This window comes from Felis catus, chromosome A3, assembly GCF_018350175.1.
Source record: "Felis catus isolate Fca126 chromosome A3, F.catus_Fca126_mat1.0, whole genome shotgun sequence".
NCBI classification, from domain to species: Eukaryota; Metazoa; Chordata; class Mammalia; order Carnivora; family Felidae; genus Felis; species Felis catus.
In genome coordinates this window covers 48,373,882-48,392,440 of record NC_058370.1, presented here as the reverse complement: position 1 = coordinate 48,392,440, position 18,559 = coordinate 48,373,882, and the positions used below count along the sequence as shown (strand labels likewise).

At 44.9% G+C, this 18,559-nt stretch overlaps 1 protein-coding gene across 2 annotated transcripts; it reads left to right on the top strand.

Annotated features, from left to right (window-relative positions):
- The first annotated feature begins 5,603 nt into the window (after window positions 1-5,603).
- On the top strand, window positions 5,604-17,832 carry CST3 (cystatin C). 2 transcript variants are annotated; one of them, XM_045053308.1, is made up of 5 exons: window positions 5,604-5,609; window positions 12,999-13,006; window positions 13,652-13,943; window positions 16,541-16,654; window positions 17,482-17,832. In XM_045053308.1, exons 1-5 carry the CDS (start codon window positions 5,604-5,606, stop codon window positions 17,563-17,565), a joined length of 504 nt encoding a protein of 167 aa, XP_044909243.1. In that variant the 3' UTR covers window positions 17,566-17,832.
- The last annotated feature ends 727 nt before the right edge of the window (window positions 17,833-18,559 follow it).

The following is an 18,559-nucleotide window of genomic DNA, read 5'->3' as shown; positions in this document are numbered from 1 at the left end:
TGGCATTTACCAGGGAACCCTGAAGTCTTAGAATGGGGCTTCCTAACAAAGCTCACCCTAAGAGTCTCACATATTTGACACAGATAAGGAAGTGCATGGGATATTGTGACTCACATGGACACACCACCACCTCCCTTGCAGGCCAGTGTTCTGGGGCTCTGCACTCACCACAGGAGAGCCCCACCAGACAGCCTACTGCAACCAGGAGCCTAAAGGCAATCACCTGCTAGTAATACTAATAGGTTCAGGTAAGAATCACCAATAGATGCTAAAACCACTGGAGAAAGTGATTGTAAAACAAGGATACTTACAGAGTTTCAAAGAATCTCCCTACAGATGACCTATTAATTACAAAAGGAGCAAGATACATGAAGAAAGATGTCAGACAGTACCTTAAACAAATGATCAAAATCAGTGTCACTAGGAATGGGACAAACCCACATGGTGTGTGTATAGATATGATGCCCTGAGTAGAACAGAGCACCGCCCATGTGGTGCTTCTGACAAAAATGTTTACCCTGAATCTAATTGCCAAGAAACCGCTGGGCAGACCCAAATTAATAATCCAAATACAGTAGCATATATAAACTATTTATTTACTTATTTATTTATTTATTTACTTACTTACTTACTTATGTATTTATTTTCTAAGTGATCTCTACACCCAGCATGGGGTTTGAACTCACGACCCTAAGATCAAGAGTTGCATGCTCCACCAACTAAGCCAGACAGGAACCACTATAAACTATTAGTATAAACAATAAAGTGTTCTATACTCTTAAAAAATGTAAGTGGCATTGAAAACAAAAGCAGAGAGTTGTTCCAGACTAAAGGAAATTAAAGAAACATGATACCTAAATGCAAAGTATAATCCTGCTGCAGATCCTGGACCAGATGGAAAAAAATTCTGTGAGCGACATTTTGGGGGCAATTGGAATTTTTAGAAAAAAATGATTATCAGATAATAACAGTGATTAGTGTTAAATTTTCTGAATTTGATCATTATGTTGTGATTATATATACATTTAAAAAAACAGAAAGAAAATCCTTTTCTTAGGAATACTCCTTTCTTAGGCAGAAATGTTTAGGTGTAAAGGGCCATAAAATCCACAAATCTCAAAAGGGTTAGCAAGAAATTATAATTAAAATATGTGCATTGAATATATAATATTAGATTTCAGATGTCATTCCTGACTCTTATAATGAGCCTGATTTTCAAAACATGTTTTCTTTCAAATTATTGTTTCTTTTAAGAACATTAAGGGTTTATAGACTAGAAAACCATAGAATAAAACTTTTTTGAATTCTGTATAAAGTAGAGTTAACCAACTCTGAGTGAAGCCTTGGGGACTTACTGAGAATTAAGTACACTAAATAAAGTGGTGAACCTTTTACTATCTTCCCAGTCTATGTAGGCTCATTTTATATTTGCTTTTGAATTTCTAGGTGGTTGATTTTGCTGGTAAAGTAATTTCTAGATAAAGTGTAGCAATTTTAAAATAATTTAGTAGTGGTGTGGTGCCTGGGTGGCACAACTGGTTGAGCCTCTGACTCTTGATTTTCAGCTCAGGTCATGATCCCAGGGTCATAGGATCTAGCCCTGGTGTCAGGCTCTGCACTGAGCATGGAGCCTACCTGGGATTCTTTCCTTTCTCCCTCTGCTCTTCCCCCAGCTCAAGCACTTGCATGTGTGCTCTGTCTCTCTCTAAAATTAAAAAAAAAAATAGTAGTGGTTAGAAAATTAATTTATTTTAAAAAAAATTCTTAGAAAATTTCACATATGTTCCTGAAAAGTTCTATGCAGTACAATGTTTGTAGTCTATTTAAGGAGATCTTGCAATGATTTTTCTCTGAAGTATTAAAGAATTAGATACCATATGCTTGCTCTTCCACAAGTTAACTTGCTTAGATAAGGTAATGTTGGTTTCTTAGTTTCTAAGTGTACACATCAACCAAGATGTTGATCATGAAAGGACTTCCATTTCCAGGAATAAGGCAGGATAGGGATCAGACCAACCTCCCACTAGTAACAGCCAAAACTGTTTATTACAAGAAATGTGGGAGTTTTTATTGTTTTGTTTTGTTTTACTTCTTAAAAGCATCAAAGATCTGGTAAGACAGTAAGAAACTAAAGTCTCAGTCAAAGGGAAAACAAGGGGCATCGGAGTGGCTCAGTCAGTTAAGCATACAACTTCAGCTCAGGTAATGATCTCATGGTTGGTCAGCTTGAGCCCCGCATCAGGCTCTGTGCTGACGGCTCAGAGCCTGGAGCCTGCTTCAAATTCTGTGTCACCCTCTCTCTCTTTGCCCTTCCCCTGCTCATGCTCTCTCTCTTTCTCTCTTTACCTCTCTAAAAATAAAAAAAAAAAAAAAAAGCATTAAAAAAGAAAGGGAAAACAAGATCACTGAAAATCATGTGGCACCTTAAGGCTATTTTTGAACGAAGGGCCTTTGCCAATTTGGGCAAACTTGAACTTTTAATTTTATATGTTTTTGTCATATGTGTATATGTGTGCATATATGCAGGAGAGAGGAATAAAGCAAAGGCTAACAAGTGGTATATGGGTGTGTACCTGTCAGGTTTAAACTAGAGAAACAGAACCAAAAATAAATTTGTTCAGAGGTTTACAGCCAGGCAATGGCCTGTAGGATTGCTGACTGGAAAGGCAGAAAAGACAGGGCGCTTGGGAAGGGCAGGCTGGAACTCGCAGGTGCAGGCAGTTTCTTCTTCCTCAGGGAAACTTAATTGTGCTCTGTAGGACCCTGGACAGGCTGGATCAAGCTCATCCTTTTACCTAAGCTCATGTCCCTTCCTGAAAGCAAACTGACTAGGAACTCTGATCGCATCTACAAAATGCCTTCACAGCCACACCCAAAGTAGCATCTGATTGAATAACTGAGGACAAAGGACTAGCCAAGATAAAAGTGACCATCCAGTTTTGCAACTTGCCTATGATTTTGAAATCTTTCTAGATAGAAAGCATGAAACACTGTGCTACCCAATTCCTTTCTCAAACTGTAGTTTGTGAAGGGCACTGCAGCATAGAGTCTGAGGACCTCCCAACCCTCCTGCTTCTCTGACCCTCAATTCTGACCCTGTGATTAGTGTACAGAAATGATTGAAGGACCAGACCTATGTTTCATTAACACCCTGAAAAAATTAATTTGCAGTCTCTGTGATGAAGTGTTATGCCTCAGTCACATGAGGCCATGTTTCTCAAATTAATGTGCTGTGACTCACTTGTTCCTCACCAAGAAGGAAAACAATATAGGTAAGAAACTCACATCTGCATAAGAAAAGGAAGAGCAGGAGAGAAGGAATAACTGAAAGCAAAAGAAATTATTTTATTTTTCTTACTTATTTTATTTTTCTCTCAGTTCCCACAAGCTAACCTGAACCAGAGTAATGCATTGAACATACATGTTAGCACAATATAGGCTTCTCCCCAAAATAAAAATTTTCTGTACTTTAATTTTATACTGTTTTTCATTGTTTTTGTTTTGGACCCATATCCCAACTTCCCCAAATAGCTATTTTTCACTTCTTTCTTCTCCATCTTGCAGACTGACATGAGTAGTTTCTGCACAGGCACATTAACACCATTGCTATACTTATAAGCAAGTATTATAGTGAGGTAAAGGTAACTGTCAGTCTATGGTCCATCTGCACAGGTGTGAGTCAGGGGCTGAGTTCAAACTGGTCTGGGTAGTCTGGGCTGGCTGGGTAGCTGTTAGCGCTCAGGGATAGTTTCAGTTTGCCTGAGTTAAGAGATAAACTGCCTGGGTGGCTCAGTCGGTTGGCTTAGGTCATGATCTCAAGGTTCATGCATTCCACTTCAATGTCGAGCCTGTGCTTACAGCTCAGAGCCTGGAGCCTGCTTCAAATTCTGTGTCTCCTTTCTCTCTGCCTCTCTCTCTCTCTCTCTCTCAAAAATAAAGAAACAATTAAAAAAGAGAGAGAGAGAGAGAGAGAGAGAGAGAGAGATACCCTGAAAAGAAGAGCTTAAGGAAAAATGTGGGACAAGAGTTGGTGAGTACAAGCAGGTAGCTATAAAAGTCAGGTCTTGGGGTCTACCTGGTGACATAGCATCAACTGGGTGGAGTATATCAAGAATAGCTCAACATGAAGCAGTTTTATTCTTGTGACATCCCTCAAGTGCATAAAACATGCTTCTGTGGAGGAGGGGTAAGAACCAGAGGAAAGTGGAATTACCTCTTAACTGATGGTACTTTAATAACCAGCTACTTTCAAACAAATACATTTAGACCTTGGCTTTCTTAAGACAGCTGTGTCAGCCCTTTTTACCTTGTTAATATAAACTTAGCTCTTTGCGTAGGTTTCATTTCCTGCAATTTCTGAGACATTAAAATCAAGTGGAATAATGTACTGTTTCAATTTTACTTTTTCCCATGTCCCCTGGGGATCCACCCTTGCTTGTCTTACTGAAATAACTCCAATTCTGTAAAACAAAAGCTATAATGGGAGGAAATGTTGACATCATTTTCTCAAAAACAACAAAAACAAGCCTTAAGGGTGTAAGAAAGCCCTCTTGCTCAACTCTAGGCCCCAATAGTTAAAATCAGAAATAGACAAGACTGCTTAACTCCTGCTCTAATTAAAACCCATTGTGCTTATTTCTTATCGCACTCTCTTGAGGCATTGACAAAGAGGTTTTGCAATAACCAGAACATTCCAATCTCCAAACCAGAAAAGCTCTGATAGCAAAGAAATGACCCCACGGGTCCCTTTCTGGCCCAACATCAGGGGCTGAACACTTAAGACCCCATCCATGATCACATGCTCTTTGCCTGCGCTCCTGCAAGTACCTCTCTGAACTTCTCTCTATAAAACTCTAGGTGTCCATCTTGCTGGTGGAGAGGTCAGATGTTAAGGTCTACCACCTCCCCCAGTGCCAGAACCTGAAATAAATCTCTGTCTCTTTTCCAAACCCTCATCTCTTGAGCTATTGGCTTCTCTTACAGTGAGTGTATCCAAATTTGTTCCACAACAGTATTGGCAAACCCAGCCAGGAGCCGTGCTCTCAATTTCTTCAGCCCCCTCAGAATTCTCCTGGATGGAGCAACAGCCATGGCAGTGCACCAGGGCTCACCTGTTTATTTCCTGAGTTAGTGGCTATGGTAGATCAATTGGTAACAAGACCACTATTCCAGTTCATTCATTGATTCAGCTAACCCTCTTATATGCCAGGTACTACAAATCACAGTGAACAAAACAGACAAAATATCAAGCTTACATTCTAGTCATAGAGACAGAAAAGAAGAAAAATATAAACCAGTCAATCAGAAAGTTCAATGGAAAAAAATAAATAAACCAGGTAAGGAGGATGGGAAGGTGGAGAATGGGGGGGTGGGGGGCACAATTTTAAAAAGTGAGGTCAGGGAAGTTTCCACTGAGAGCCTGATCTTTAACAGCCCTTACTGAAGTGGGGAACACCTGAGTGATAAAGAGGGGTGGTCAACCCACAGTGAGGTTTGGGGCATGGGTAGATTGGGATGTCTTGGACCACCCAAGTGGAAAGGCCATCAGATAGATTTGGAGGTAGGATTCTGGTACCAATTAATAATTCTGGTCACCAATTCAGATGTGTGTTTTTTCCCCCACACCACCAAGCCATTCTCCAACACCAGTGGGGTGTCCTATAAATTCATTCAATTCTGACACTGTCTACCTGGTGATTAAGGGTTCAGTCCTACAAGACTCTCCCCCACACACATACTTCACATGCCAGTCACATGTCCAGGTTATCACCTGTGCTTCTGACCAACCTGCTAGAAATTAGAGGTTCCAACAACCCCCTTCTTGGATTCTATTAACTTGCTAACATGGCTCACAGAACTCAGAGAAACACTATCATTCAATGGTTTATTATAAAAAGACATAACTCAGTCTCTCCCTCTCTCTCTCTGCCCCTCCTGCACTCGTGTTCTCTCTCTCTCTCTCTCTCTCTCTCTCTCTCTCTCTCTCAAAATAAATATTTTTTTTTAAAGCCATAACTCAGGAACAACCAGATGGCAGAGATGCCCAGGGCAGGGTGTGCAGAAAAGGTATGGAGCTCCCAAGCCCTCTCCAGTATGCCACTTTCCCTGAATCTTCAAGTGTTCACCAATCTGGAAGCTCTGGAAGCTTTGGGGGTTTTATGGAGGCTTCATTACATAGTCATCAATGATTGAATCATTGGCCAGTGGCAATTCATTCAGCTCCCAAAGCCTTCCCTCCCTAGAGGTCAGGCCGGGGGGGGGGGGGGGGGGGCGGCAGGTTGGGACTGAAATTTCCAACCCTCTAACCACATGGTTGGGTCCCCTGACCTCTTTTGCTGGGGGGGGTCTAAGAGCCACCTCATTAACATGACAGGAGACACCTTTGCGCTCTCATCACTTAGGAAATCTCCAGGGTTTTAGGAGCTCTGTGCCACAGTCAAGGAGTAAAACCAAATACACATCATGTTATAAATCAGAACATCACAGGACTTAAGGTGGCAGTTTTGAGCTGGAGCTATCTGGTGGCACTGTGGGTGCAGAGCTGGTATTAAAGTCACCAGACTGGATGAGACTCCAAGGTAAGGAGCACACCTAGAAAAGAGGTATGAGGCCTGAGCCTGATGAACCCCTTAGGACAGGCCTGGACAAGGTTCTTGGGGATGAGGCCAGACTGGAATTTCTTCATATCTAGACCAGGAGAGATAAACAATTCTCCCCGTGTCTTGGAATTAAGGAAAGAATCAAGATCATACTGCCCTTTCAAATCCACCTGAAGAGAACCCTGGAGAGACAGGCCAGGCAGAATATGGAGCCCTGGACTCTTATCTTCCTGCAATCTGGGTCAGTTTGTCGTGTTGAAGTACCTGTTTATGTCTTTCTCCTCATCAGACCCAGGTCTTCTGGAGGGCAGGAACTGAGCTTTTACCTTCTTCCTAAAGTCAGTATCTGACATCAAGTGTTCTGTGAGTACCTACTAAATCAGTGAATGATGAATAGCACAGCTCAGGAACTGATACCATTTTTCATAGAGGATAACTAAGTGCAAAATGGATCTGCCATGGTGTGACTCAGGTACAAGACTGTAGTATATATAAGAAGAAGTGACCATCAGGGGACACCACCCAGGATCTCAGGCCCAGCATCACACCACTGAGGACACCTGCACTTATAGATATTTGCAAACAAAATGAAGCACAAAATTCTGCTGTGAACCAAAAACATTCTCTTCACTGCTTGGTTATAATTGAGTCAGGCATATATTTCTGAAAAACTTTGACAATTTGTAAGCAAAAAGTCTTTGTACACTTCGTAGGGGGCAAGGACAGGCCACTCCAAGATGGATCATTTAATCTCAAGATTATTTTGAGTTCAAAAGCAATCAAAGCCCAGCATATTAAGGAAAGCTCTTTACCTCCCTTACAACTGCCTAAAAAGAATTCAGATAGAGGGCCTACTCCAGGAAGAGAGCTATCACCAGAGACAACTACATTATGATATAGACTAAGTATGATAGACAGGGAGGAACCTAGCAAGGCCTGTTTGATTAATGTGCTTTGATTAACTGTTTCTGTGGGCCCAACTAACATTTGTTGCCAAACATTTATTCTTTTTCATTCTTCGTGAGGATTACATTCCTTCCCTTTGAAGTTCCAAACCCTAACCCTTCTCCTAGTTCAAGATGACATATATAACCTCAGTTTGCCTATCTTTGGAATTTCCATGTCTGTGTTGGATTCCTCATACATGGGAAATTAAATTTTATTTTCTCCTGTTAGTTAATCTGTCTCAGCAATTAGATTCTTAGTTCAGCTAGAAGGATCAAGAAGAGGATAGGAAATTCTTGTTCCTTTACTGACCTGGTAATTACAATTCTAGGAAGAAAATAATCCAATATATCCACGAAGACTCTTTTTTTTTTATATATATATATAATAGTGTATATCACATTATTACTCATTATGGGGGGGGGAAGACTAGCATTAAAAAAAAAGTCTAAAAGTCTAATATTAAAAAAAAATTAAGCTATGGAATAACTAGTTGAGTAGGTACTAATAAATAAGATTTATTTATAACTTAAGTTTTTTTGTTTTTTGTTTTTTTATTCGAGAAGAGAGAGAGAGAAGAGCATGAGTGGGAGAGGGGCAGAAAGAAAGAGGGAGAGAGAGACTTCCAAGCAGGCTCCAGACTCAGTGGGGAGTCTGACAAGGGGCTTGATCCCAAGACCCTGGGATCATGACCTGAGCCAAAATTAAGAGTCAGACGCCCAACCGACTGAGCCACCCAGGCACCCCAAGTTATTTATTAGTAGTTAATTTCAGCAATTTAGACACTTAGTTGATAGAGCAGAGTTTTCAATGACAATTTAATACATGAAAATGTTCATGACATAATGGCAATGCAGAAAAGCAGCACTGAATTACCATCACCATGTGATATCAGTGTGGTAAACAGTACACCAGTGCGTTCACATGAACACAGTTACAGTGAAATGCACACACATAATTTACCTTCTTTAGAGTTTTCTTCATTTTCTCATTTGTTTTTATACTAAATATGTTGTACTGATTGGATTAAAAATTAAATAACTTTTATTTTCAAATATGGAGAAGAGTTGGAGAAATCTGTGCTTTGCCCTTTAAAATCAGATTTTTCTGGGGTGCCTGAGTGGCTGTCAGTTAAGCCTCCGAATTTGGCTCAGGTCATGATCTCCTGGTTCGTGAGTTCCAGCCTGTGTTGGGCTCTGTGCTGACAGCTCAGAGCCTGGAGACTGCTTCAGATTCTATGTCTCCCTCCCTCACTGCCCCTCCCCCGCTCACACTCTGTCTTTTTCTCTCTCTCAAAAATAAACATAAAAAAATTATTTTTTAAATCAGGTTTTTCCTCTACTGATGGCACTTTAAAAAAAAAATAAGAGTAGGCTGGGCTCCCCAGAGGGCTGGGGAGAGGAAGGAGAAGGAAGAAGGGAGGAAAGGAGAAAGGCTGTGGAGGGGAGGGGAGGGGAGGAAGCTGTTCAGATTAAAAAGGAAAACGGAAGAGAAACAGAGGCAACAATTCCAAGTAATCAAGGGTTTCCCTCCTCAATGTAGAAGAGGTGGCTGCAATCCCAGGCCTGAGACCCTCCTAAAATTCTTCTGGAGGAGAGTCCCTGTGGTGATCAAAGGCTGACTTCACAACCAGGCACACCTCATTTTACTGTGCTTCGCTTTATTGTGTTTCCCAAACACTGCATTTTTCACATTGAAGGTCTGCAGGAACCCTGCCTCTAGCAAGTCCATTGGTTCCATTTTCCAAAGCATTTGCTCCCTTCATGTCTTCGTGTCACATTTTGGTGATTCTCAAAATGGTTCTTTTACGTTACTTCATTCTTTATGGTGGCCTACGATCAGTGACCTTTGATGTTACTGTTGGAGCCTGTGACTGAATTGCTGCAATCTCATGATAAAACTTGAGGAGGTGAAGATAAAACAGAGGAGAAGTGCTTCTTAGGATGAGTAAAGAGTGGTTTCTTGAGATAGAATCTACTCCTGGCAAAGATGCTGTGAAGATTGTTGAAATGAAAACAAAGGACTTGGAATATTACATGAACTTAGTTGATAAAGCAGCTATAAGTCTTGAGAGGATTGGCCACTTATGAAAGTTCTACTGTGGGTAGAATGTTATCAAACAGCATCGTCTGCTACAGAGAAATTATTTGTGAAAGTAGGATTGGCATGGATATGGCAAACTAAGTTGTTGTCTTATTTTACCAAATCGCCATAGTCACCCCAGCCTTGGGCAACCATTACCCTCATCAGTCAGCAGCTACCAATGTGGAGATGAGACTAGCAAAAAGATAATGACTCATGGAAAGTCCAGACGACAATTAACGATTTTAACAACAAAACATTTTTTTATTAAGATACATAAATTATTTTTTAGGCATAATGCTGTTGTATACTTAATAGACTACAGTATAGTGTAAACATAACTTTTATATGCACTGGGAAACCAAACAAAATCATTTGACTCACTTTATTGTGATATTTGCTTTATTGTGGTGGCCTGGAAGTGTATCTGCAGTATCTCCGAGGTATGCCTGTGTCCAAGTTAAACAACAGAGAAGAATCTCAAAAACATCAAGATGAGTGAAGAAAAAAAAAAGCCAGAGAAGTCTACATACCATACAATTCCATTTATATGAACTGCTAAAATAGACAAAACTAATCTATAGTGAAAAAGTAAAATAAAATCTGTGCAGCCATTGTCTCTGGGGGGTGAGGACACAAAACGACTAGGAAGGGGAATAAGGGAACTTTCTGAGTAATGGTTATATTCTGTATCTGATAGGAGATGGGATACACAGGGCTATGCACTTGTCAAAATGCAGTAAATGTACACTTTGGATTTGTACACTTAAGGATAGAAAAATTTTCCAACAAATGAAAAAGCTGTAAATAAATATTGACCTCTAGTTCATGTTATGCATGCATAAGTGTTTACAGGTGAGATGTACTGATGACTTTAACTTACTTTGAATGTTCATATCTTTGAGAAAGAGAGAAAGAGAGGTCATGTGTATGCATGAGCAGGGGATGGGCAGAAAGAGAGAGGGAGAGAGGTTCCCAAGCAGGCTCCAAGCTGTCAGCGCAGAGCCTGACATAGGGCTTGACCTCACAATCAGAGAGATCATGACATGAGCTTAAATAGAGAGTCAAACACCTAATTGATTCAGCCACCCAGGGGCCCCTAACTTACTTTGAAATGCTTGGAAACAAGATGGTTTGACAGATGAATAGAGAGATGGACAGGTGGATAGGCATGTGATAAACAAGTACTATATTACTGCTAGAATCCAGGTGGTGGGCATATAGATGTTTGCTATAACATTCTTTTTTGTTGCATGTTTGAACATATTCATAATACAGTATCAGGGAAAATGCATCCCCCTCCTGAACTCCCCACTTCACCTCAGGCCCCCTCCCTCCCCTTCTGCTCCCCCCCATATCCCCTCCCCTTCTTACTCCCCTCCAGTATCACAGGCTTCTTGGCTCCTACTTGGCAACAATATTTTCACTATCTTCCAGGCAAACCAGGCATAGTACAGAGCACTGGCCTGGGTGGCTCCCAGTGTTAAAGAAATACTATTCTGACACTTGTTAAAATGTTATAGAAGACATTACAATAGGGGTCAAGATTGTCCAAATAAGAGAGAAAGATTGAGCTCAACTCTGAAGACAGCAAAAACAAATGGGTATTTACAGCCAAGGTTTGGGGGCAAGAGGAGGATTTTTGCTACATTGACCTAACTGGACTCTTGCAAATGACTTAGACATCAAAGGTGGGGGTGATAAACTTGAACACATGTCAAGGTAGGAGGATTCTCACTAGAACAGGGTTAGCAGGCCAGCTGGGCAAGACCCAGGCTTAGTGGAGAGGCAGCTCAGAGGAGCTTCACTAAAGCTGGGTCTGTTCTTGTCACTAGGTCCAGCTACTCTGTTACTGGCAGAAAGGGGAGCCAGAGAGCACTGTGGAGAGGGCAGGGCTGCCCTCAGTGGCTTCAAGGTCAAGATCCAACGCCCAGTGCACCAGTTTCAATGCTATCCCAGGCAGGATCAAGAATCCCTCTGCTGCCCTGTGCAGATTGCTAAAGGAACTGGAATTCAAGTTTGCACAAACACTGAGAGCAATGTCAGAGCAGTAACCACACCACGGAATTGGAAAGGAAACTGACCACCCAGATCTGCCAAGGGAATTGCTCAACCCCACTCAGATCCATCCTGTTTTCCTTGTGGCCAGGGCTGAGGCCCAGAGAGACTCCAGAGCACCCAAAGGTATAAGCCACTCCCCTGTGTCCCTGGACTCCCTGTCCCTGCCTCCTTCCTCTTGGCTGGTGCTGCAGACAGCAGAGCTTCTCTGGTAAGTGTGCTCCTTATGAAATTAAGTGGTAACTTGTAATGTAAAGCAATGGGAACTGTTTACCTGATGGACCCTGGGCAAAAGCTTCCAAAAGATTCTCTGTCTCCTTATTAAATGCAAAACAGATGTTGGCCATTGCACTGTCTCTTGCCTCTTTCTACAGGGGCTGGCAGCAGGCTTTCCCCACCCTCAGAAGATAGCCACTCTTGCTCAGAAGTATCTGACCAGGGCAGCCCTCTCTTTCCCTGCTCTGTGTATCTCCTCCTTTCTATATAACTAAAAGAGCCTTTGACCACTTCCTGCAGAAGATATACTGGAGCCCAGACCTATACAGTCCTGAACTGGGGGCTCTGTTAATCCATACAGTGCCCAGCAGATGATGTCCTCTCAGTATCTCTCCCTGATCTTGGCCAGACTTCTTTTCCTTTAGGTTTCAGCTGAAATGCCTCTCTTCTCCAAGAGGTTTCCTTGGCCATACTTAGTAGCACCTTTCTCTATCAAACCCTTCTATTTCACTTTCAACAGAGCAGGTATCATGCCCTGATCCTAATTACTGATCATTGCCTCCCCACCCCACCCCCACACACCCTAAACCTGGACTGTGCAACATCACAGCCACATACATTCATTTGACCATGGGATGCTTGAAATGGGACCAGTCTAAATTGACACCTGCTCTGAGTGTAAAGCATACACACAGGATTCCATATACTTAACATACACACAAAGATATACACACATAAAATATCTCATTAAACAACTGCCAGTGTATGTTGAAATAATATTTTGGATATATTGGGTGAAATAAAAAATAGTAAGCTTAAACTCACCTGTCTTTTTACTTTTAATGTATTAGAAAATGCAAAGTCACACACGGTTCACATTGCATCTCTATTGGGCAGTTGCCCTCCGACAAGTCCAAGGCTCACTAGCCCATCCTCAATGTACAAACCCGAGACCTCGTGGCCAGAGAAAAGTCCCAAAGATTTGTCAGTTGAATAAATAAATGAATTGTGAAAAAGATAACCCAATGACCTTTTTCCAAATAAAGGTTAATTCATTTATGTTTTGCAAAAGAGTTCCCCAGAACAGAAGGGAGACAGGCTCTTCCTTTGTCTCCGTCCTAAACCTCCCCCCTACTCTGGGGATTCCTAGACTGAGATGCAATGCTCAACCCCCAGGAAGCCAGAGCGCTATTTCCCCCTTCACAGGAGACAGGGATGGGGGTTACAAGCACTGCAGGCTCTGGGAGGAGTGACACCTTCTGCAAGACCGCAGTGAGCTAGGCTTGGGAGCCCTCCTTCCAGAGCGGGAGTCAGGGCTGGCTGGGTGGAGCTGGACTCAGGGACAGGGCAGGCGCGATGGGAGGAGGAATTAGGTGGAGGGAGAGAAGCTGAGGGGCGGGGCTGGGAGGGCCAAGGCTAGCACACTGTAGAGGGGCGGGATTTAGATGGAGGAGAGACGCTGAGAGGAAGGGCGGAGCTTGGGGTAGAGAAAACGAACCTAACCCAGAGAATAAGGCCAGAAGTGCGGTCAAAGGGGCCCGAGCTAAGGCTAGAGGGCTGGGACTGCCAAGGAGGCGCTGGATTAGGGAAGTACAGGAAATAGAGGCCGGACCCGGGAGCAGGGTCAGGACTTCCGCGGAGAGGGGTAGGTGGGGGCGGAAAAGGCGGAGCCGGGGAGGGCGGGGAGGCCCAAGGGTGGGGCTGAGGGAATAAAAGCGCGGCGGCCGGCTGGGTGCTGCTTATCTACGTTGGATCACTTCCTACGGTAACCTGTGCGCTGTCGATCGCGAACACACCATGGCCGGGTCCTTGCGCACCCCGCTGCTCCTGCTAGCCGCTGTGGCCCTGACTCTGGCCCTGGCTATGAGTCCCGGGACCGGCAGGAGAAACAACAAGTCTGCGCTGGTGGGCGCCCCGTTGGATGCCGACGTCAACGAGGAGGGCGTGCAGCAGGCGCTGAACTTCGCCCTCAGCGAGTACAACAAGGCGAGCAACGACGCGTACCACAGCCGTGCGATGCGGGTAGTGCGTGCCCGAAAGCAGGTGCGTACGAGCCGGGCTGTGGGGGCTGCGCGGCCCTGAGTAGAGGGCGCGGCTGCCTGACGTCACCAGCAAGGACCCTATCTGCCGGCCCAGCGTCTTGGGTCAGTCTCCGAGCCTCTAGGGGTTGGGCGGGGACTACAGACGTTCCCTTGCATCTCAGAGGGCGGTGTCCCTTGTCTCTCTGGTCCCTCACAGCCAGCCCTTCGCCTGCATGTCTCCGGGAGTGCCAGGGACCCCAGTGGCACACTGGGTCACCCCCATGGCCTTCATTTCAGGTTTCAAGCTCCAAGCCTGGCCAGAAGGCTGCGGTGCGGGGGTCAAGGCCCCTGTCCAGTCCCACTGTGTCCATGCCCCAGCCTCACGGGACACGGGGGCCCAGTGTGAGCTGTCACTAAATGACCACGAGCAAAGGAAAATCAGACCCCATGCCCAGCTGCCCTCCTGGCTTTGCCACTAAAGGATTTTTTTTAAAGCACTTTTTCCTTTTAACTTAACTTTTCAGACTTACAGAGCAGTAGCAAAAATAGTGCATAAAATTCTTGTAGATTCTACAGCTAGATTCCTTGTATGTTAAAATTATGCCATTTTGCTTTCCAGTAGGCACATACATGTGTGTATGGGGATACATGCATTTGTGTTTTTGAACCTTTGGAGAGTTAACACTTCTCTGTGTATTTCCTAGAAAGAAGGACATTTTCTGAGGAGCGCACAATAACACTTTGGAAATCAGAATCAACACTAACAATTATCTAAAACTCAGACCTTATACAAATGTTACTGGTTGTCCCACTGATGTCCTTTATGGCCCAGGACTGCCAGATCATGTGGTGCAGGCACTGTCTTGCAGCCTCCTTTACTCTGGAGCATTCTCTCCATCTATGACCTTGGCATTTTTGAAGGGTCCAACCAGTTGTGGTGCACACTGGGGCTCAGTTTGGGTTGGCCACATGTTTTCTTGAGATGATTGGGGCCATGCAGAAGTGACTTGTTCTCCTCTGAGTCTCCTCTCAATAGATGCCACTAAACTAACCTGGCCTCCATGTCCTCATCCTGCAATGGAGTTTGGGGCCCACGCCAAACATCCTCCCTCAGCACCTAGAGGTTGTCAACAAACGCAGATGGGTCAGTGAGCTGGCCTGTGGTACCCAGTGCATCCCAGAGCATATGGGTCTGGCATATGAATTCAAATCTGTCCTGAGATCCTGGAGGAAAGGCTCCTGGAGGGTTGCTTCCCTCCACAGGTCACGTCCATGGGGAGCAGCCTCTCGTGTGTGCCATCACATTCCCTAACCTGATATTGCCCCATCATCGCCAACATCCAGAGGCAGTTGAGTGGATTCCTCCTGACCCCTGCCTCTGCTAGCCTGTCCTGGAGTTCTGGTCAGATAAAGAACATAGGCATGGGAATCCAGAGAGGGGTGGGAGGGAGTGTGAGGAAGGGGCACTGTGGCTCTGCGGTTCTGTGTTCATCCTCTAAGGAGGGTAAGGATTTGGGCCAGCTGGCTTGGGGCCCATTTGAGAGCAGAACAGAGCCTCACAGCAATGAAAGCCTGGTAGTGCATGCCAGCATTTAGGACCCACGCACCTTCTCTTAAAATTTCAGAAGGTGGGCCCAGAACAGACCATTTCTCCTCCTGTAGCATTTGGCTGGCACTGTGTCCTTTAGATGGGACATGTGCTCTCTGTTCACTAGGTTGCCCCCAGCCTGCCCCTCTCCAGTGTGACACTAGCTTGGCGCCACAGCTCGCTGGGGTAAGTGACAGCAGAGAGATCATGGGATCTGCTTATGGTTCTACCAGGTAGGATGTGGATCCTGGTCTCGGGCTCCCATGTTTCTCCAAGTTCTAAGGAGGCCTGTCTGTGGGATGCCATGTGTGAGGACAAGGTTTGCCTCTATCCTGAAATCTCCAGTGTAAAAGACAGGCAGGTGTATGACACACTTCAGAATTATTTCCGTCAAAAATCACACTTAAAATGTAGACATTCCAGGATCAGTGTTTTATTGACTGGCCTAAACTGTGTGTGTGTGTGTGTCTGTGTGTGTATGATTGAGAGAGAGAGGGAGGCATGTCATTTCTTACTGTGAAATAAAGGAATAAATAAACCTTTGTTACACTGAGGTAATGTGAATATCTATGGGGTTGATCCTATTAATTGGAATTTAGCTTAATTGCACCCATCACATGACTGTCTTTCAGAACCAAATCTACTCTGTTTGCTCCAGCTCAGAGCCCTCACTGTGGGCTTAGTTCCTGCCCTGGCTCCTGGCGCTGGAGTTTATTAGCTGACTCTGTGCTGGCTCCCCAGAGTGTGCCTTCTCTCCTGAACCCAGTTAACAGAATTTTGGACCCTGGCTTCCACCTTCCATCTTCCTGCTTCTCCTGCCAGGCTGCTTGAGACCTTCTGGAGCCCCTCTATGAACAAGTTACAATGAGAGTCTGGGCACAGCAGCTGGGCCAGCCCTCAGGAGGTGGCTGTGGTTTCTGGGATACCTGCTTTGGCAGCAGTGAATGCTGGTGTAAGGGCCCAATAGCAGGAAGGTAACTTGTGTGAAATTGGGGGGTATTGTAAACAAATCCTGCTCTCCCGGTATGCAGGTCGTGGCTGGGATGAACTACTTCTTGGACGTGGAGATTGGACGAACCAGATGTACCAAGTCCCAGCCCAACTTGGACACCTGTCCCTTTCATGACCAGCCGCACCTGATGAGGGTATGTGCCTGGAGGAGGCAGCCAAGCATGGCAGAGGGGTGGGGGTGAGCCTATGCCTGTGGGATGCATCATGTGTGATTGCTGGGGGTGGGGGTGTGCCAATGTTGGGTGCATGGAATACATGTGTGTGCACATGACTAATTTGACTTTCTAAGTGGGTTTTAGCTGGTGAATAGGGGGCACCATGTATGTGCCTGTGGGATAAGGAGCAGCTGTGGGGTGTTTGCTGGAGAGAGACAGAGAGGAAGAGAGGTAACCCCTTAATCTTAGCACCAGCCACCTGAACGGATTAGAGGGAATCAGAGGCCTATAAGCAGCCAAAACCCTCTGGTGCTGCCCTGGCCACCAAATACTAGTCTCCCTCCTGGATCTTGGCCTATGGGGAAGGCTGTGTACTGCCCCCATACCTTCCCCATTCCCTGCAGCTTTCCTGTGTTTCCTGAACTCTGATCCCAGCCCCTAGGTTCTTCCCTCTGCACCTGTCCTAGTGCTGGCCCATTGGAGGTCAGGGAACTTGGGGGCAGTTCCCTGTCCCTTGGGGGCTCTGGAGCCTTCCACAGGCTGCTCCTTAAAGGAATGTGCAGGGGGAATGAGTTAGTGGAATCCTGCTGGTTGGAGGTAAGGGACAGGATCCCATCTCTTGGACTTCAGGGATGGGCATGGTGCCTGAGAAGTCACTGCAGAGCCCTGCTTAGTGTGCTGGGACTCTGCAAGGTGGGGGTTGAGACTCTTGCCACTGTTCTTTACCTGCTCTTCTGACATCTCGAGGCTGGACTTGTTCCTTTTGCACTGTAACCCTAACTATCCCTCTCTTTTCCCTTTCACAGAAAACGCTCTGCTCTTTCCAGATATACACTGTACCCTGGATGGGCAAGACATCCCTGGTGAAGTCCAGCTGCCAGGATGCATAGAGGACCCTGTGACAGGCTGGGTTGCTCTGGCCCCCTTCTCCCACCCCACTCTCCCCTTGTAGAACTCCTAATCCTTGGAGGGGTGGCCCTGTCCAGGTGATGTCCCCTCAGTGTGCTGGTCCCAAGAGACAAATAGAAAAGGGTTCTGGGGCATTTTCTGAACAGCTAAGTGACTGTAGCTCCTTTCTTTTAATTGTTTTCCAAATGTACCAGTATGTAGTGCACTTGTTCTGCTCTATCTTCATCAATAAAAAGTAAGATCAGCTATCTCTTAAGTTATTTCCTGTCTCGGGAATATACATATAAAAAGGATTTGGTCAGTGTCTTTATGAAGAGTTCCTAGTCCCAACTAATTTTAGAGGATAGGCAAGGATCTGAGAACTGACAGTTTCCCTGGGGTGTGTGTTGGGGGGGGGGGGGCGGTGGTGGAGGCATGCTGCCACTTTGAGGGATGATTGAACCAGGAGCAGCCTGGGAACCCAGCCCTTACCTGTAGTGACTCCTGGTAATCACAGAGGAGAGGAGGGAAACTAGGCTGCTGATCCTGAAAACTTGGCTGCTGTGTTTGAAAAGAATTCAGATGGTGAGCAGGAATGGGCAGGAGGGAGCGGTCAGATGGAGCCCATAGCCCAGGGCCACCCTGAGTAGGGATCTGCCAGGTAATAGATTTCAACCACATGTGCTGAGTTCAACACACTCCTGGGCTGATTTTCACTAGTCAAGTTCTCTACAGACTAGATAAATGATTTATGTCTACTTCTTTCCACAAAAGACTACAAGGCACCTCCAGTAGACAAAGACAAAGTATTATGTGTGTATGTAACTATTGGGGAAATACCAGTCAGAATCAAGGTCAGAATCCAGAGTGAGATGAGACTGAAAGTAACACCTTCTTCAGATATATTGTGGGAAGTAGTTTGTAAATGGTTTTACACCCTGCCCGTTTTCTGGGGTCCCATTTAAAGTAAGTCCTTGTGTAGCAGAATTTCGTATA

What these genes read in the sequence shown, in the direction of transcription:
- CST3 (XM_045053308.1), top strand. An exon ending in TAGTGCGTGCCCGAAAGCAG is followed by an intron (nt 13,944 to 16,540) that starts GTGCGTACGAGC and finishes CCCGGTATGCAG; the next exon opens with GTCGTGGCTGGGATGAACTA. An exon ending in ACCAGCCGCACCTGATGAGG is followed by an intron (nt 16,655 to 17,481) that starts GTATGTGCCTGG and finishes TCCCTTTCACAG; the next exon opens with AAAACGCTCTGCTCTTTCCA.